The sequence below is a fragment of the Meles meles genome, chromosome 3 (genome assembly GCF_922984935.1).
Source record: "Meles meles chromosome 3, mMelMel3.1 paternal haplotype, whole genome shotgun sequence".
In the NCBI taxonomy this organism is placed as follows: domain Eukaryota; kingdom Metazoa; phylum Chordata; class Mammalia; order Carnivora; family Mustelidae; genus Meles; species Meles meles.
Window position 1 is genome coordinate 140,449,484 of NC_060068.1, and position 21,003 is coordinate 140,470,486.

General features: G+C 46.9%; 1 protein-coding gene across 2 annotated transcripts in view; it reads left to right on the top strand.

Moving 5' to 3' along the window:
- The window catches only part of GLRA1 (glycine receptor alpha 1), an 80,365-nt gene that overhangs the window by 33,955 nt on the left and 25,407 nt on the right, over nt 1-21,003 (top strand). For both annotated transcript variants that reach the window (XM_046000255.1, XM_046000256.1), the window contains exon 3: nt 5,072-5,139. In XM_046000255.1, coding sequence (XP_045856211.1) covers nt 5,072-5,139 — 68 coding nt within the window. The remainder of the gene's footprint in view (nt 1-5,071; nt 5,140-21,003) is intronic.

The window sequence follows — 21,003 nt, forward strand, 5'->3', positions numbered from 1 at the left end:
TGCCAAAAACATATAAATTCAAACAAAACACGTTTGTGAGCGAGATATGCACTGTGGGTAACCAATTTACAAATCCTCACCGGAGTGATCTGAAAAGCTTCTTCCAGCTCTCAAGATCCCTATGTCTGTTACTAGAGGAGATGGGTCCCCTTTGTCCGTGGATGCCCCAGAAGTTGCAGCGATCTCAAACAGCACAGAGTTCTGCAGGTGTGGTCTTGGGGTGCTCCTGGGATCCTGTGTACTATGACCTTCCCCCCAGGACCCCTGCAGAAATCTGATTTCAAGGACTAGCCTAGCCTCCGAAGACTGCATGGACTGCTAGCCTCCGAATCAGTTCTTGATTCCAGATGCCCTTCCTCACTGTTCCTTTTGGCTCAAGTCCAAGACCAAATAAGGGATGTGACAGCTGGTAACAGCTTCCTAATGTTCGCTTACCTTGCTCACCGTTCCCTAAGTACCCTTCTCAGAGTGCTCTGCAAATGGAGAGTGGGCTGTGAGATGCACTGGGGTTGATTCTTGGGGGCCCACCTCCCATTCCTGTTTACCTCCAGGCTCCCCTGGTCCCTTCTCCTGAGGCCCTATCTTCCAGCATCCTCAGCATGACCCTTGTTCCCTCAAGGACAGGTAAGGACCAAGGTTGCTGCCATAATGTCTGGACCCCAGCCCTTCCCCAGGGTCACAATCTCAGATACCCAGAAGGATCAGGTAGGACACCTGAGTGATGCAGGATGGGGATAAGGGAAAACCAGAAAGCATAGGCTCAGCCAAGGGCAGCCACCTATCAGGTCCTAAGGTGGCTGCCAGGTAGGAATGCAGGCCCCGGGCAGCACGCCTTCCGAGATAAGACTTGAGTCTGGCGTTTTCTGTGAAATCTTCCAAGTTGGCAGCTAAATGATATCTTTTAGAAACACCATTGGCCAAATCGAATACATTCAAGACCTGACCGCCGGGTTACCTCCGGCACAGCGGGCAATTTTCCGAAATTCCGGCCCACCGCGCCCCCTGGTGGGCTCTCTCGGAACTCCATCTGAGTGCCGCAGTCCCCCTCTCCTGAGACAGTGGAACTCGATTGTTTGTGTACGCATCCAGGGTTCATGTATTCGTCATCCTTTATGCACAGCACTGCACTTGGCACATAGATGGCCCTCAATAAACCTTTCAACATGGAATTAATGAATGAATGAACTAAAATATATGCTAAGGCTTAGAACAGTTAAGTGACTTTCCCAAGGGATGCCATCAAGACTAGGGATTTTCATTCAGTTAACTACATTCACTTCTTTGTCTAATGCTAGTGATTTGTTGATTTATTTAATCATTCATTTATTTACTTACTTGCTTAGCAGTGGACAGTTTTAAGATATAAATTTGCACCCAGACTATAAAATTATTGATCAGGGCCCTTTTCCTCCCCAGTTTGAGAGCCTTACTTTGAACATCTGGGCCCCAAATCTACAGGACTAGATAATGTCTTGGACTTTTCCCAAACCTGCAACATCTCTACCCACTTCGGTGCCCTCCAAGTCAGGCTCTGAGCAAGGTACATCTTTCTGGAACACCCTCCACAGCCCCCACCCGACCGCACTGCCTGGGAAATGGGAAGCAAGGTTTCTCTGTTCTCTCTCATGGTAAGAGCTGAAATGTTGGCATGGGGTTCTCCTGCCCCCGAGTCCTCTGGTCCCTTCACACTTCCACTCAAAGCACAAATGGGATTTCCAAAAGCCCCATACAAACCACAGAGCTCCCAAAAAGGCTGTGTAGATAAGGCCCTGTGACCCTAACACAGAGGAAGAGGCCTGCGTTGTTTGAAAACTCCACGGAGTGATTAATCACTCAGCAGTTCCCTTCAAGCACCAGAAAACTTGCCTGCTCTTAACTCTCCTGAAGACGGAGTGGCAGGAACAGCAGCCTCAGTCTGCAGAGCACAGTGGCAATACAAATCAGAAAACGGAAGGAAAGTGTGCAAAAACTGGAGTCCAGTTCTCACACGGCTGACCGGACAGTGTGACCTGAAGGCCATCTTTTGACATACCTGCGCCTCTGTTTCTGCATCTATAAAACAATCCAGTAGGACCTAGGCTCTTCTAGCACTCATCGTCTGTATCTTTCTTAAGACTTTGTCTAGGATAATGGCTCCCAGGATCAGGGACACAGCCTAATACCAACACATACACAAAAGCAAAATTAAACTTTAATATTTAATGAAATATATACATTATCCTGCTGCCAAAGGCAGCCAGATTGTAATTTTCTTGAGGATAATTTAATTTCAGATTTATATCAATGAACCACACCTCCCCATGGGGTCCCTTTCGCTGGCGCCCTCTCACACACATAAATCAGGATCTAATTTATATGGGAGTCACAGCAGCAGACACTTGCAGGGCTTGGGTGGGAACTCTGAGTGCGTCATTTCGAGGCACGGGCAGTAACTCTTTGGGGCATCTTAATGGTATGAGATCAAATGAAAAGAAAAGCCTGGGTCTGAGTCTAAATGAGGTAGGGGGGGATTTTTTTTAATGGATCTTTGTTTAGGTGGAAGCGACGAGGAGGCAGATTTCCACTCAGCATAAGGGAAATTTTTTAGCAGACGGAAGTAACCAGCTATGGAAAGAGCTGTGGACGATGAAATGAGTTCCCCGCTGTCGGAGGTGTTCAAGCACTCAGCCTTGAGCAGGCAGCTCGTGCCACTCTAGCAGTGGTCCCTAAACTTGGCGGCACATGAGAATCACCCCGGTCGCTTGTTAAATAATACATTCTGGGCTAAGCTCCCATGATTCAGGTTCACTGGGTCTGGGATCGCGCCGAGGAATCTGCAGTTTAAATGGTTCCCCAGGGGTGCCTGGGTTGCTCAGTGGGTTAGGCTTCTGCCTTCGGCTCAGGTCATGATCTCAGGGTCCTGGGATTGAGCCCCTTTCTGCTCGGCAGGGAGCCTGTTTCCCTGCCTCTCTCTCTCTCTGCCTGCCTCTCTGCCTACTTGTGATCTCTGTCTGTCAAATAAATAAATAAAATCTTTAAAATAAGTAGATAGATAGATAGATAGATAGATAGATAGATAGATAGATAAATGGTTCCCCAGTGATTCTACAGCAGTTTGGGAAGAAATTGATGAGGTGACCCTTAAGAAACCCTTTAGTCCCTAAATCCTGTAACCTCGTAGTTCACATGGATGGCTTCTAAAGGGAATTCCAAACCAAAGGAGCTCAGAGTGTCTACCCAGATCCAGAACTGCCCTCCCAGACTGATGGGGAAGTTGTAACCTAGAAATGGGAAGGGGCATGCCTGAATTGGGTAGTCTGTGAGTATCGGAGCTGTGTCAAAAACCCACGGAGCCCAGCACTCCCTTGGAGGAAAAGCCTGGATTCCCACCACAAGACTGGGTCCCTTCCTGCACACCAAGATTTCTGAAAAGAAAGAAACTTTGACTGAGTTTGGGTAAAATGTTTGGGCTGCTCTTTAAAGAGGGACAGAGAGGAGCGGATCACAGAGGACACAAAGACATCTGCTACCTTCTTTCCACAATCAGAAAACTTGGGTGTGAGTCCTGGCTCCACCACCTGCTGGCTAAATAAGCCTAAGTAAGTTATTAAAACTCTCAGCTCCGCAGCAGAGACAGGGATTTCACTCTGGTCCCCTCAGGACCTCATGAGGATCAACAAGAAAGCAGGCCTGAAAAATTTCACAGATTGCATATTGCAATCTCCATGTGAAGGATTATGAGCTATTATCCAAGTCTTACCCGCCTTCAAGGTCAGCTCAATGTTTATCACCTTCAGGAGATCTTTCCTTACGCCTCGCTCTCCAGAAACTCTCTTATACCTAGACTCCTACTGTTCATAGCAATCTTACCCATAGTCTCACACCCCTCTCTGGTTACTTTTTTTTTTTAAGATTTTATTTAATTATTTGACAGACAGAGATCACAAGTAGGCAGAGAGGCAGTCAGAGAGGGAGAGAGGCGGGGGAAGCAGGTTCCAGGCCGACCAGAGAGCCTGATGTGGGGCTTGATCCCAGGACCCTGAGATCATGACCTGAGCCAAAGGCAGAGGCTTAACGCACTGAGCTACCCAGGCACCCCAGCCCTCTCTGGTTATTTTATATTGGACCCCTTGTTAGCTCATGGGGAAGCCTAGTACTTAAAATCCCACATTCTACCACTGTGACCTTGAGCCTGCCCCTTCCTCTCTCCGAACCTCTTTCCTCCAACTACAACCAGTCATCAGCTTTGGAATTAGAGAAATCTGAACTCCAACTCTGGCTCAACCACTTACTAGCTGTGTGGTCATGAGCAAATAATCTCTTGGAGCCTCTGTTTGCTCACCTGCAAAATGGAAATAATAACCATATCTTCTTCTGGAGTTGTGGAGAGGATATGAGATACTTTCAAAACACTCTCAGGACAGCAGCAAACCCTATAATGCTCAGTAGTAGGCAACTGCTACAATAGTATAAAATGAAGAGATTGGGTTTCACCTGGACAGAGGTCCCCTAAAAATGAGATCCCAAAGAGCAAATATTCCTCTATGTCTTTCCTACCTTTGGCAGTAGAATTCAAAAAGCTTGTCAGGAAAGTATTTAATAAAGACTTATGGACTTCCCTTGAGGTTCCCTCTGGATTCCTCAGCTGGTAATCCCCATCCATGCCCTTTCAGGCAATCTTTCTTGGTTCATAAGTTCAAGGCAAGGAACTTGCTGTTCCTTGCGATTCCCAAGATGGCCTCCAAATGCTGGAGCTGTAAATACATTTCAGCCACAAATTAGAAGGCAGCCGATGGGGCTTGGGGAAGGGATTTCAGCCATATGTCAGGACGATGAATCATCCTGTGTTAATCAAAGTACATCCTAGCTCAGCCTCTGGTGTTCTGTACCTGGTGCTCACTTGGGGACCAGGGAATCTGGCACAGTCATGTGGTTGGGAGTCCCCTGCTGCTCAGGGGTGGGGTGGAGGGCAAGCAAGGGTCTCCTCTACCAAGAGGGAGTCATCCCTGAAGTCAGTGTTCCAAGAAGGGTCCTGTCTTGTGGGTTTCTTCCTGGCCCTGGAGCTAAGCAGGAAATCTCTCTTGATTGGCAGGTCCCCCGGTGAACGTGAGCTGCAACATTTTCATCAACAGCTTTGGTTCCATTGCAGAGACAACTATGGTGAGTGAGTCAAAATATAGGCTGCTATTTCCTGCTGGGGACGTCTCGCTCCCAGAAGTTTGTCCCCTCTGCACTGGGGTCCCCTGAGGAGGTAGGGAATCTGGTATTTTTTTCAGATCTCCAGTGCGTACCGTGCGACTTGGGTATTGTTACTGTCTTATTCAGTGTTCTGGATGAAGACGTCCATCTGCAAACGGCCAAAGAGCCAGCAGGGCTAGTGCACGCCAAACACCCAGGACCACAGACATAAAATTATGTCAGCAGGCTGAAGTTTTATATGAAAAGAAAATGTAGGGACGCCTGGGTGGCTCAGTCGGTTAATTGTCTGCCTTCGGCTCAGGTCATGATCTCAGGGTCCTGGGATGGAGTCTCACATCGGGCTCCCAGCTCAGCAGGAGTCTGCTTCTCCCTCTGCCTGCTGCTCCCTTTGCTTATGCTCTCTCTCTCTCTCTGACAAATAAATTAATAAAATCTTTTTTTAAAAATGGAAAAAAGAAAATGTAAAGAGCTACTTGTAAGTTTACAATTCAACTGTGCAAGAGCGGAAGACTGCTTCTAGAAGCCTTAGTGGGTCTATTGGGTTGATTCGAGTCCTCTCTATGCTTTTGTGTGTATTTCAACATTCTCATTGTAAAAAGTTAAAAATAAATTACTATACTGGAAAAAAAAAGACCAGAAGGGAAAAATACAAAAACATTAATAGCAATTATCCCTGGACTGCTGACTTACTTTTAACTTTCTTCTTTCATTCTTTCCCTATTTTTTGAGTTTCTGCAAGGAGCGAATATTGCACTTGTGATTATAAATACTTTACTACTTTAAAATTTTTTCCCAATCCTTGAAAACAAAACAACAACAAAAAATCAATTGTACTGGTTTTGAAAGGAGTGACCGAGCTTGTGAGAAAGTAATTAGAACAGCCTAAAGTCATCGCTTCATGAGCCAAGTGAGAGCGGGCAGCCAATCACCGAGTCCTATAGACAGATGTTACTGCCAGGAAGTCCATTTCTGGACATCCACCCATTTCTGGACATCGTCCTACCCCTAGTCAAGTTCAGGCTTCCATGGGACTTGCTCACATTACTACAAAAGAGTTTTAACTCTCATCTGGCCCCACTCCGAGCCTTCTTTCTCACACATTGGTCTTCCTGAAATACAGATCCAACCACACCACTGTCCTGTTCAGCACCTCCGTGGTGGCTCCCCATCACTTTCATTAAGCCCCAATTCCTTCGCAAAGCTTAGAAGACCTTCAGTGATTCTGCCCTGCCTCACCTCTTCTCTCTCTCACGTCCTCTTCTGGATAATGGAAAGGCTGAGAGTTCTCCACACAGGCATATCTCTGTGCTGATGCCATGGAGGACTCTGCCTAGAGCACCACACCAGCCCTCCTTCCCCTGCTGGCTCCTTCCTAATCTCCTCTAAGTCTATGCTGGAATTACCTGCAGAAGCAGCTGGCACACTTTCACACCTGTGTACACGTGTGAGCACACCTGCATTCTTGACCCAAGGCTACAATGAGTTCTTTCCACCCATTCTAGTGACACATTTTACAGTGTCATAATAGCACTTACCACTGGGTAAGTAACATGGAACACGGTTAACGGTCTGCTTACTCATCCCTGCTCTCGCTAACGGTTAATGGTCTGCTTACTCATCCCTGCTCTCGCTACCATGTAACTTAGTGGTGGGGTGCAATCTTGTCTCATTTCCTGTGGCAACCTCAGCAGCTGGCACAGTGATTTAATAACAGGTGTTCGGTGACTTTTTAAGATAAATAAACCAAACATCAAGTAGGGTCTGTTGATTCACGCAATTATTTGGTCCTAAACATTTATGGAGATTAGCTTTAATCTTTCAATCCCAGACTGGCAAAAATCACTGAGCTCTCTAGGTCATGGGGCAAATGGTCCAAAATCTGTCCTTTTGCAAAGAGGCCTGTCTTGATAGGGTCAAGTCGACCCTGACTGCATCCAAAGGCAACTGATCAAACTCCCTAAAATTTAATAGACCTATTATCTCCAAACAGAGATGATCCCACCTATTGACTAGGAACAAACATGGCTGCCTTTCATTGGTATCCAGGTCAAAAAGCCAAGTTTTCCCACACTTCAAATGGATGTCTTAAGAGCTCCTAATGCTTTTCTTCTTATCCCTCCCAAATCAGAAGCACATTATTCATATGCTCTGTGTGGTGAGTGTTGACACTTCCACTCTTCTTCTGGAATGGTAAGTAGTCATCAGATCAAGTCAGGGATCTTCCAGCTCTGTAAAGAACTTGGTTCTTGGAGGATGAGTATACACACCTGCTCTCCAACTTGTTTCCCTACAATGGCTGCACAGAGATCGATTTCCTAGACATAGATTCCTCCTAAAAGAACAGCAGTTTTGCCCTTATCTTGTGTGGGGGTTACAAGCCTGGCTCTGGCATCACACAGACCCAACCTCACTCACTATGTATGAGGAGCCAACTTGCTTCATGTCTTTAAGCCTCGTAAAATCCCAGGGGTGACTAACATACTGACTTCATCAAGGTATCATGGGTAGAAATTATGCGCAAGAAAGTTTTTATCACAGTAAATGCTTTTTGTCAGTGCTCTTAATGTTTCCCATGATAACGTTGATGATGATGACAAGGGAGCCCCCAAAGCTATCACTGATCAGCGTAGGACCTTGACCCTCCATTTTCCCTCCCCCATGTCTCCTGTCTACCTTTCCAGACTTCAGTCCTGGTGCCTTTTGCTCTCTCTAGAGACAACATAGCAATTAAGACACAATCTTCCATGTCCAGACAAAACTTGAGGTTCAGCCCCATGACCCTGGACAGAGGAGCCTGAGTCAGCCTCCTCATCTGTAGAGTGGGGTACCAGTAGCCTCCCGCTTATGACCTGTTGTGAGGATTAGGAAACAAAGCATAGAAAATGCCAAGCACAGTGCTTGACACAAAGTACAAGCACAGTGAGTATCGGCCGTAATTATTAAATAGCACTTACAATTTTCAACACATTCCACACCCACTTTCTCATCTGATGCCTGCACTAACCCCTCAGTCTTCCAAGCACTCTGTATGCAGTACACATGGTAGACACTCTGTCGCCCAGTGTGCAGCTGAGGAAGCAGATACGGACACACCAGCCGGGGCTGAAGACCCAGTTCTCCTGACCCATAGAAGGTATTCTGCTGTGCACCACACTGAGTCACATCAAAGCGCAAAGACTCAGGAAATCAAGGGACCACAGAGCCGCACAGCAGGCTTAAGCAACCACCTAAGCATCACAAACGTGGAAATCCAACCTCACCTCGTGCCAGGCTCAGCACGCCTCAGGGGAAAATCGTACACACTAAAACTGGAGCTAGCCCACAAGGGAAGCCCGGGGGGACATGGGCCCCTGCGGGGGAGAAACCGAATCCACAGACAAAGAATGAAGACTTGGCAATGACCTGCCTCCTTGGGAGTGGTCCACTGGTGACATAGTTTTCTCCTTCTTAATAATGTTAATCCAGAATAGGAGTTAACCATGTTCAGCTTGTACATTCCACGATACTATCATTTTCCTCCCCACTGGGTCCTTAGTTATCTATATGCATTTCACTTACTTTGCAGATAATTTCAAAAGAACATAACCTAGTATCTCAGAACTAGAAAAAAACCTTAAGAAATTGTCGAAAGCAGTCCTTCATTTTACAGAGAAGGAATCTGACCGCTGGAGTGGGGACATCACTTGAGCAAGGTCACAAACCACGGTACAAGTGTGACAGAAATCCAGGTCGAATGCTGTTTGTGTGGCCAAGGCTTCCCCTCCCCCGCTCAGCTTCTTTCTCATCTAGATCCCACCGACCAAACCGTTTGGACCATTTTCCCATTCGAGCCTCTTTCCTTGTCACTCAGAATATGCTTGGAGAGCAAGACAGGAGCCACGACGCCGCCTTAAATGCTGCTGCAGGCCAGGCAGTGAGCAGAGCACTCCGGCCTATGTCATCTCATTCAGAGCTCATGACAACCTCCATGAAGCATGACATATTATCCCCATTTTAAAGATAAGTAAGCAGAGGCTCAGAAAGGTTAAGTCACTTGCATAAAGTCACACAGCTGATCAGTGGCAGAGGTAGAATTTGAACTCAGATCTGATCTCCCCCCAAAGCCCATCTTCTCCTGAGCCAAATATAAATATATCATTCCTGGATGTTTGGAATTCCCCAGCCCTTGCTTGTTTCCTTTCATCATAAGGAAATCAGAGATGAAGGGGAACTTCACTGAATAGACTCCCAGCCCAGGACCTGGCCTCGCCGACCATGCAAAAAGCTGGTGGTGCCTTCTGGGCCCATGGTAATATGGACAGAGTCCCAGTGCAGAAACTTTCCAGGCTGTGTTTGTTCTCCCAGAGCAGCAGGAGTGCAGAGCAGCTCTATAAACAGCTGGAGTCGCCAGGCCAAACTGTCTGCTTCCCAGGGCCTGGCTTTATTCACCAGAGCTAACAGACCTGAGAGCAGAGAGAGGCAGCCAGAAAAGCAACGGGGATCTCTACCCATTCCTGACGAGGGGAACGCTGAAGCTGCCAGACCTTCATCTGACCTTTCCAGGGACTTTCATTGAAGCGAGGCGGGAAATGAGTGTAGGGTTGGAACGGGAATGGAAAAGAGAGAAGAAGGAAGGGGGGCCTGAACTAGAGCAGCTCCCTTGGCAGGCTACAAGAGAAAGATCTGGAACTGGAACCCAGAAGGATCCATCCAGCTTGTCAGGACACATGGAAGTGTGCCTTAAGTGCTTAGACTGCAGAATCTATGTGTCTGTGTAGTACTTACACACAGGTGTAAACCGTGGGACCATGTATTTGTGCAAATGTGTATGGACCTAGGCATGAGTATAGTGCGTGCTGGCTTAAAGATACTGAAATAGGTAACCTCAAAGAGACATGTGTATGACCAAGTACAGTATGAACATAGGTATGTCTGCTCATGTGGTTGCAAGTGTACATGTAATACGTGTGGGCTGCATGTTTCTGTGTGCACACATATTTGCAAGAATACATAAAAGTACTTAAGAGTGAATGTACAGGAAGTATCTTATCTTCAGTTCTGTAATTATATACAGGGGCTTGTGAGTAGATGAGCACATATTTCAGTATACGTCAGCATTTGGGCAAGCACACTTGTATGTGAGTGTATGCACGTGCATGTGAAAGTGTGGGCACACGATTACATGTGAGTAAGTGAGAGTTTTTCAGTGTGTATCAGTATGCGGGTACGAATACATGTGTGCATGTGTGCAGGTGCACGTGGGAGTGTGCACGTGTGGGGACACACCAAGAGCTGGAATTTATGTGTAAACAAATGCGAGAGAGACGGAGTGTGTGCGTGCGTGTGTGTGTGTGTATTGACATCCTTTGGGCATGAATCCCAGTGTGTCCATTATTAGGACACGTGCTCTGGCCTCTCTTGCCAAGTCTTGGGCTGGCCTGGCATAGAGACAGGCACATTGTGTCCAGGACCCCAGTGATTGGCAGCAGCCTATGCAACTATAGTCCACAAGGTCGGCCTCATTTGTAGGTATTAAGGAGCAATGAACAAAATCCAGGAGCTGAGTTCTAACTCTGCCACCACTTCCTGCTACTGAGACTCGGTCCCCACTAGGTATCTGGCTCCAAGAATGGTGTGTAGAACACACGCGTAATAGGTATGAAAGCTTTTCATGAATGCTACCGAAAGGTAAAGGGTTGTTTACCTACTGAACCAACCAGCCAAGGACTCCAATACCTAAGCCTAAGGAGATGCCTTCTTGGGTTTTTTTCCTTCTGTTCCCTATTTATTCATTGATGCTTTCCACCTCTATTTATTAAGGTCCTATGTGTGCTGAACATGGCATTAAGCTCTAGGGATAGAGTTCTGTTTTATTCATGTTAGTCTAGGCTTTCCTGCTGCTACAGACAACTCACTAAATCTCAAAGTCTTAAAACAACAAAGATTGATTTATCACTCATCTCAAGTCTGCTACAGATTCAGGGGATGCTCCAATACTACTGTCCTCGATGTGCTGGCTGAGCACTGCATCTCTGTATCAACATGTGATTTCACATTCACCATGTGAGGGAAGAAAGCACTGAAGGCTTGAGCAATGGCAAGTCATTGCTTTCCTCCCGGAAGTGACATTGACCGCTTCTGCTCAGACCTCCCTCTTTAGAGGAAGTCACAGGGTCCTGCCTAACAAAAAGTCCCAGAAGTAAATGGGAATAGTAGGTATCTGCTTTCTCTCTTGGAGACGGCAAACAACAAAACCAAAGGTAACAACACAGTGTGATGAGAGAGGTCACAGAGGTTTGCACAGAACGCTATGGGACATTGCAAATCATGACAACCCTGAGCAATATTGGCCAACACTTAACTCCATGCATTCCTTCTTATGTGCTGGGTGCCATGACAGTGCTGTTATGTGACTTTGAGTAATTTTTCTAAAATGGAAATCTGATAATGGTACCCTCCATGTTAAAACCTTCCAGCAGAGAATGATGTCATGGAAGGACCCAATGGTGAGAGGGGTTTTAAGAAACTGGTATGTGTTCAACAGTGCTAAAGAGGGGGAAATTCAAGTACAAAAAGACAATAGCATCTAATGGGTTTGGCAGTGGGGGCTGAGGGATGGGGAGGGTGTATGAAATTAAGGAATGTAACATCAGGGGCACAGAGAAAGCAGAAGACATCTTGTAGCAAAGATAGTAGGAAGATAATTCTTCCAAAAAGCTTGGCTGTGAAGAGAAGGTGAGGTGGTAGTGTTTGTCATTTACGGACCACTCTATTGAAAACCAGGCATCTGTGCTTAGCAAATTATGGGGATTATTCCATATAATCCAACAATCCCATTTTATAGATGAGGAAACTGAAGCTCAGAGGGGCTTAATTCACCTAAGCCTTTCCAGCCGATAAATGTCCTTGCCAGTTACTATCTCCTCTTGCTTGACTTCTGGAGCCCCGCTCTTGGCCTGGCCCACCTGTGCAGCAGAGCCAAGGGGACAGTGGGCCATGGGAGGACATGACCTCATCCTGGTCTTCTGCACTGCAGTCCGATTAATCTATTTTTGCAATTCTATCAGAATTTGTATCACAATAAGACCTTGTCCATCCTTCTCTTTGGATATTCCCAAGTAGACTTCAAATACACAAAGACAGCTACTACATAAGGAGATTAAATACCCTTTAGTCCAACCCTAAATGTTAATATATTGTTGGGAAGCAGTACTTTACAAGGCCAACCTACTTCTGGGGTCAGTGGATTGAATGAAGCAGATACATCGAACCATGGAAGATAAAACTAAATCCATCTGCTTTTTTCCAACTCTGCTACTGTCAGCTCTAGGTGACATCATCTTTCTCCTACTTGACTAAAACAACCTCCTACCTGGCCTCCATGCCTCACCTTGTCCTGTCCCCTACTGATTCCCATAGTGGCCAGAGAGATCTTTTGAAGCCCTAAATCCGATCACAGCATTCTCCTGCTTCAAGCCCATGGCAGCTTCTCTTCCTCTGTTCTGTGTGTTCCCTCCACCCAGGGAGATCTCTGTGAATGGCTCCTTCCCATCCTGCAGGGCTAAGCTATCTCCTCAGAACACTAGTCCTTGACTCTCCAGCTAAAAATGATGCCCCTTCCAGGCACTACCACATCACTATATGCCTTGAAGCAACATCTCAAATGTAAACATTCACTTATTGGTTGTCTTGGTTGCTTTTTTATTGGAAGAGGGTTCTTGTCTCTCTCAATCATCCCCATAGATCCAGTGCCCAACACATTGCCTGAACCATAGGAGCTCAATCAATATTGGGAAAGAATTAACCTTGGAGGTCCTCTAGTTGAACGGCCATCTGTTGTCAGAATCTCTGCCACAAACACTGTAGACAAGTAGTTTCTGCTTGTATACCTCCAGAAACAAAGAGCTCTCTACCTCTCAAGGCAGCCCATTCCACCTTTGGACCCCGAAATCTCCATTTACCCATGGCTTCCATTCTGCTCCTAGAGCCGTAGAGAACCAACCTATTCACCTGACAGCCCTTCCAATAACTGAGGTCAGTCCTCTTGCCCTCTGTCCACACCTGGCCTCTTCAACCATCCCCCCTGCTGCCCAGACCCGTTACCATCATGGTGCTCACCGAGCACATCCAGGACCATTGACTTCCATCTTGAGATGAAAAGCCAAAAAATGAACCCCAGCCCCCAGGAGTGCTCAGCGTGGAGCTAGGTGAGGCCACTCCCATTCCAGTTCTGGGTTAGTGGGCTTCAGAGCATTGCTTTTAACAGCAGCTCTGTTCAGCTTTCTGCTAAATCTTATGTAGCACTTTGACAAACTGATTAAAGAAAACAAAAGGAGGCTGTTCTGGATGAATCGGAGGGGAGGCCAGGAATCTCATTCCCTTGGTCTTTCCCTCAAGCCCTGCTTCCCCAAGGTCTCCCCAGGGAAACTCCTCAGAACCCCAAAAGCATTTCTATGCAGGCCACTCCAAAGACATTCCCCATTAGGTAGCCATGTCCCAGTGTTGACTCACGCTGTGCTACAGACAGACTCTGGAACATTCTTTTAAGTACACAAGTAACAGATGAAAACAAGCTTCTGTAGAAGTCCAATAAAAAAGAAAAGAGAGAGAAAGAAAACAGGAATGCCCCCGCTTCCCACTCTGCTCTTACTCCCACTGCTCCATCCCACGTTCAGCACCACAGACAGACAAGACATGTCCGTCCTCCTACCTTGCTCGATCGCACAAACACTTACGTACATATGCACAATCACTGTATAAATAGGTCAGGTCTGTGTTCTTTCCCTTTCCACCATGCCTTGGACTCTCTCCCTGTCACCACATCTGGGTCTAACTCATTCTTCGCTCTCTGCACAACACCAGCTTGGAATATAAGAGGTGGTTTATTATTTCCACATGCCAGATATGACAAGTACTTTAAGTCTGTTTCCAAGCTTTACGGCCTGCCTGCAAAATCCTGTGCTCCATGGGGTGCCTGGGTGACTCAGTCAGTTAAGTGCCTGACTCTTGATTTTGTCTCCGGTCATGATCTCAGAGTCATGAGGTGGAGCCCTGAGTCACATCAGGCTCCCTGCGCAGGGGCAGTCTGCTTCACGTTCTCTCTCTTCCTCTGCCCCTCCCCCTGCATTCTCTCTCTCTCTAACAAACAAATAAATCTTAAAAAAAAAAAAAATCCCATGCTCAGGACAGGCCATCATTCTTTAGTATTAAACCACTCTTCTCGGGATGCCTGGGGGGCTCAGTCCTTAAACGTCTGCCTTCAGCTCAGGTCATGGTCCCTGGGGTCCTGGGATCCAGCCCCACATTGGGCTCTCTGCTCAGCGGGGAGTCTGCTTCTCCCTCTGCCTCTGCTGCTCCCCCTGCTTGTTCTCTCTCTCTCTCTCAAATAAACAAATAAGATTTTTTTTAAAATATTCTTTTCCTGATGGACCTTTAATGATTATGCAGCTTTTTACTATTACAAACAATGCCGCAAAGAATATTCTCAGACATAACTCTGCACGTTTCCTTGGGATATGTTCCAGAAGCGGAATGACTTGATCAAAGGACATGCAACTTTTTGTGATTTTGACAGACGCATTGCCCAGCTTACTTCCAAAGGAGCTTCTAATTCACTGTCCCCACAGCAGTGTTCATCTCTCTTTATTCTTGCTGACCTAAGATATTATCAAGCCTTTTCATTTTACCAGGGGGATTTTTTAAAAATGGGTCCTCATTGTCATTTTTAATTTTCACTCTGGACCCCCAGTGCATTTGAGCATCTCTGCTTATTCTTTGCTTGCTGGGTATTATCAATAATATTACAGGTTTCCCTTTTTACATGGACCTCCTTAATACAATGGGTTTCATTTTTCTGTAATATATTTGGTGGTGGCTCAACTCTATTCTTCTCCAATTAGATAGTAATTGTCCCATCATTATTCTTAAGTGGTCAGTATTTCTCCACTGTGAGATGCTATCCGTCTCATAAACTAAATCCCCATATACTCCTAGGTCTGTTTCCAGTCTCAGTGTGTTGTCCTGATGCTGTTTGTCTATTTCTGCATTGGGCTCTCTGCTCTGCGGGGAGCCTGCTTCCACCTCCCTCTCTCTGCCTGCCTCTCTACCTACTTGTGATCTCTGTCTGTCAAATAAATAAATAAAATCTTGGGGAAAAAAAGATTTCTCTAAATGAGATACAGTATAGTAAATTAGGGTTCCAGTTATTAAATCACAAGCACAGTCCTGTTCTAAATCATCAGGATTACACGTAGGGCATTGTGACTGATGCTAGGCCTCGCCAAACTCCTCTACTGGAAATTCTTCTCTACTGTGAGTTTAACCCACACGGCGCAGCCTGGTTTCCATATTTCCAAATGTGCGAGCGGTGTGTCTCACCACTGCACCCGGTACTGCAAACACTGTCCTCTTCCCTCTTGCCAGCTAGCATCCACTCCCAATCTGCATCCTTTGGCAACCAGTTACGGAGCCACCTCACTGTTTAACATACCAGTCCAGTGTTCTCCACCTGCTACTGGATCTAAGGAGATGCATCGACCGACCTGTCACATGGGCTCCATGGGGTCTCAGTATACTATGTCTCCTACATCTCGTTCACCTTCACGTAGGAATTCGGTGTTAGAAGGAGAGAGGCAGCATGCAGTTGTGAAAAGAACATGAAACTGGCAGCCTCACAGTCCTGGATTCACATCCCTGCTTTAGCTCCTACTAATGATGGGAGGTTGGGTCTGACGTTTAACCTCTATGTGACCGCTCCAGATTTCAGTTTCCTCCCCTGTAAAATGAGGATAATAATACCCGATGTGCTAGGTTGATGAAAGGTTTAGAGATACAATGCACATAAAGTTCTAGCAAATGCTAGACTCCCAATAAAAGTAGCTGCTATTAGCATTTTTATGTAATTATTAAACTCACGCTGTGTTTTAGGGATCCCCTAAAGACAAACAAAGATGCTCAGCTCCACTGGTCCAAACCATCTACAGTTCTCTACAACAAACATTATCCCTGGGTGCATGAGATCTGAATGAGAATGCACCAGGCAGGGTGGCGACTTGGGAGAGGTTCAAGCCACAGAGTCAGCATCTGGAGCCAAGGAGTCAGTGGGTTGGGATCTGGGGAGTCTGCCAGCACTGGATTTGAGTGCGGAGCAGAGGATGGGTCAAATTCAAGGGTTAGATCAGGACTGAGGTAGGAGCACTAGTGGACTGCTGGACCTGGGGCAGAAGCTTTGTGTCTGCTGCCCCTCGTAATACTTCCTGATAATTGTGGGTATCCACAAACCCACGGCTGCGTCACTGCAGCCAGAGGCAGTATCCAATGGCATTAAGGGGTCATGAAACTCTCACTTGGGGCAATTCTAGGAGATCCTGGGCAGCGTAGTCTAGGACTTCAGTGCGTGGGCTCTAGAGTGAACATCTCGGATCCGAATGACAGCTTCGGTACTTACTCACTGTGTGATATCGGAAACAGTACTTTCGCCTCTGTGTGCCTTGATTTATCTAACTGTAAAATGAGAATAATAATCGAACCTACATCAACGGGACTATTATGAAGATAACACGCATCATGCTCTTGGCATCACTCCTTACATATGGTAAAATCTCAATCTTAAATATTAGTATTATTTGCACTGTTATCAATTCTGCATCTACCAGTAACTAATGGTGGGAACTTGAGATCTCAGGGATTTAATTTCCTCATCTGTCCCGTGGGAAGAAGAATCTTTCCTTCATACCAAACGTCATAGAACAAAATTACCGTGAGGATGCTTTGAAAAGTAATAAGCAGCAACAAAATACGATGCATTGTTAATAAAAGAAGCCAATGCCGTGTACTACTTAAAAGCAGACTTTGGAGGGGTACCTGGGTGGTTCGGTCAGTTAATCCGCTGCTTTCGGTTCAGGTCATGATCCCAGGGTCCTGGAATCAAGCCCAGCATCGGGCTCCCTGCTTGGTGGGGCGTCTGTTTCTCCCTCTTCCTCTGCCTGTCGCTTCCCTTGCTTGTGGTCTCTCTCCCTCTCTCTCTCTCAATCTCTGTCAAATTTAAAGGAAAAAAAAAAGCAGATTTTGGAGTCAGCCAGTCATGCGTTCAAGCTTTGGCTCTGTTACTAATTTTACACAAAGTCCTTGATATCCCCAGGCCCTGGTTTATCTGTAAAATAGCATCGCTGTGAGAATTTGGAGAGTTCACTACAGCTCTTAGCACAGGACCTGGCACTTGGTGAGGATTTAGGAAGCTTTGCAGGCACCAATGAGCCAGGTCCTCACTCTCACAGACCTGGGGAGAGCTAGACCTGGCTTGTCTCACAAAGGCTATGACTTCGGTTCCACAGTGTGTCTCAGACGTCTGAGGAAGCGCTTGGGAAGAAGGGCAGCAGGTGGGAGAGGAAGCAGCAGCTCATAAACCAAGCCTGGGCATCCTGTCCTCTGAGGCCCTGGTCGCTGGCTTTCAGCAGACTGGTCCGGCGCTCAGGCTAATCCCAAATCCTGTCAGAGCCAAGTTCACATCCGAGCTTCTCAAGGAGGGCAGAACTGGCTCGATGGCACCTTCAACTTGGTTCTCCTTCTCCTGCCCTCTAAGGTGTGCAGATAGGAGAAGAAGTGGGACGGGATCAAGATGTCTGTGTGCGAGTCCCACCTTAGTCGCTGAATTGCTGTGTGGCCCAGGGAGAGTCCATCTCCCTCTCTGGACCGTGTGTAAAATGCGAAAGTTGAGACAGAATTCTCCAAGGGTTCTTTCTAACTGTATTTAATTAGTATTTAATGACGGTGGTGACGATTCTCTGACCCACCCCACTCTCCGTTCCTGCTGTCCGCTCCGCCAGCCCTTAGAGGACTGCCTCAAATGCTTCAAATGCCTCAAAACAGCCTCCCTATGCCTGATTCTCTTACTTCCAAGACTTCTCTGGTCATTCCTGCCAAACTGACCTTTCTAAAGTCAAACGGAGAGAGTGCTTACTGCTTAAGACCCCAGTGGTGCTGGACAGACTCTACAGCACAATCCAGCCCCTTGCTTTGGCAGTTAAGGATACCGCAGGCTCAAATCCATCCATTTCAGACTCTGCTTGTCAGAGCAGAGTCGTTGAGAGCATGAACTTGTATTATCTGACAAACCACATCCGAATTCTGACCCGACTGATTACTGTGTATTTTGGACAAATTGCTTAACCTCTCTGAATCTTCATCTATAACTTAGGTGGAAAATACCTATGTTGTTTTAAAGATAAAATGAGACGCAATGTGTGGCAGGCTTAGCACAATGCCTAGAACACAGAAGGTCCTCAGTACGGAGACCTTTATTGCTTATACGGCCAGCAGTTGAGATAAGCTGAACGGTCTGAATGGCACGACCTCCACACCGTTGCTTGTGCTGTTCCTTCTGCACGAGATTCCTTTCACCTGCAGCTGTGTCCAGCCTGGTCCAAATACTCTGAGGACGCCCCATCCCAGGCCTCAAGTCCCGTCCTGCTCTAAGCCTGACTCCTCAGCTCTGGACTTCCTCTTCACACACCCCTGGCCTCCTTGCCAGCCAAAATTAGATAGAGTTTGCATCTCAGAGCAACACAGACCTAGAGATGTTAACTTCAGTAGGAGGGAGCAAACTGAAAGGGGCTATTTCCAGTGTCCTTCTCTCTGGAAGCTTTTCCAGATTCATCCAGCCTGGCTAGAAACCATCTCAAGGGCTCGAGAGCAACATCTAATAGCGATGTTTTGACCTTTGACCTCCGTCACTGTCAGTTTTGTATGGGAGATATTTGTGTCCGTATCTCGCCTCACCTGCCAGATAATCTGAACCGTCTTAAGGGTCGAAACCAAGACCATATGCTGCCATCCTCACCATTCTAGGCCTGATACATGTTTCTAGAGCAGAAGTGGCTTTAGAGAAGAGACACCCCTTGAGAGCTGGAATGCTGAGACCTAGGAAGGTCTACGAAGCCGGATCTTCGTCCAGGCTTGGGCGCTGTCCCTTGGCTCTGACTGCAATGGTAACGACACATCCCCTTCTCACCACCACACCCACGCAGCCTCTTTCCTACTGAAACCCTTCATGCTTCCTCTTTTCCCACAGTACCAAGTTTAGAGGAGTTTACTGGAAAAGGTTAGAACCGGAAATTAGACACAGTGGGGGTGGCAGTGGGGCGGGGTTGGGGCGGGGATAGATCCCACGGCTGGTGGCACACAGGAAGTGGCCAATAAATGTTTATTGAATGACAGAATGAGTGAATGAAGGGATTAATGCTCTAACTCGGTCTTAGAAGCAAGGCGGTTGCCCAGATACCAGAAAGCAGACCATCAGGGACTCTCACAGGGAGGATGGGTGAGTTGGTGCTAAAGACGACTGAGCGAGAGCTCTGGAAGTCCCTCCCACGTCAGACTTAGATGGGCCACACTTGACAGCTTGAGACCTGGAAGCCAACCACCGGAGCTGGAACTTGAGGTTCTTGGGTGCATAACTCGGCTGTTGCTCCTCTAGCCCCTGCACTTGAACAGGGCCCCCCAGCGTATCGAACACTGACCAGTGTCATTACAGGGCCAAGTAAGCAAAACAGCTTTTAGCTTTCAGCCTATTACACCAATTACATCGGCTGCCTCCAAACTGCATTTCCCACTGCTATTTCCCAACCCGAGAGGAGAAAATCGATGCAACAGCTTGTCTGGGCAGCAGCTGCTGCAGGGCGGAGCAGGGGGCTGCTGGGAGGAGGAGCCAGGCTACCTGAGGACACCAGATACATGCTCCTGGTCTCCTGCTCTGGCTTTTCATTAGCCATTTCATCACAAGACCCTACGGCTTTAATTTTGTTTTTCTTCTTTCAAGGGATGTGTCTTCCTCATTTTTACCATCAACATGCATTTACTTTTATAATCAGAAAAAATATTTTTTAAACATCAGTCATCAAATGCAAATGTAATAATGCCCTCCCCTAGTTAAAATTCTTCAAAGGCTCCACGGGAGTCTCAGGACAAGCCCAAATTCCTCAGGACAGTTGGCAAGGCCCTAGGCCATGCAAGCATGCTTGCCTTATCTCCCTGCCCTCCTTTCCAGTGGGCCATGCCTTCTTGTGCCTCTAGGCTTCCCAGTATGTGACTCCTACTGCCCCAGAGGGCTTGTTCTCTTGGCTCAACCATATTTGGTCTCATCTTAAATATCACTTCTTCTGGAGCCTTCTCTGACCACCAGCCCCCAGTCTAGAGGGAGGGCCTGTCTTCTACACCTCTCTGGCACCCTGTACTTAATCCTATGGGAGCCCTTATCCCTATGTCATGTCAACATCACACTTGGGCTCTGTGGCTGCAAGAATATGTCTTTCTTGCTCTCGGCAGATTCTCCAGTGCCTATAACAGTGCCTAGCACTCAATAGATGCTCAGTTAAATGTTGCCGGAAAAAATTAAACTAGTAGCAATTAGCTATTTGATTTGGAAGGGCTCTTAGAGACCATCTATCCTAATTACTTTAAACACCAGAGAAGCAAATTCAGGTTCCAGTCATAGGTCCTTTACTGAATCGCTATGTGACCTCAGAAGTCACATTTTCTCTCTGGGTCTCAGACTCTCCACTCTAAAATGAGGAAAGCTCTTCCTGCTCAAACTTTTTCTGGCTTTGCCTCCTCCTCCCTCTGCCTTTGGGTAGCTCTCAGGTGCACTGATTAGGCAGGTAGGTGAGATGGTGCAGGAGAAAAGTAAGGTCAGTTTCAGCCTCTCAAACGGTTTCCGATCAAGTAAAGAAGACAAGACACACACGGTACTAAATGACACGTTTCCAGTGATTCTGTTTTGCTAGGAGATCAGGAAAGGAAGAGGCCATGGAAGTCTGGGGGCGTCGAGGCTCCTGCAGGAGACAGTGCTTT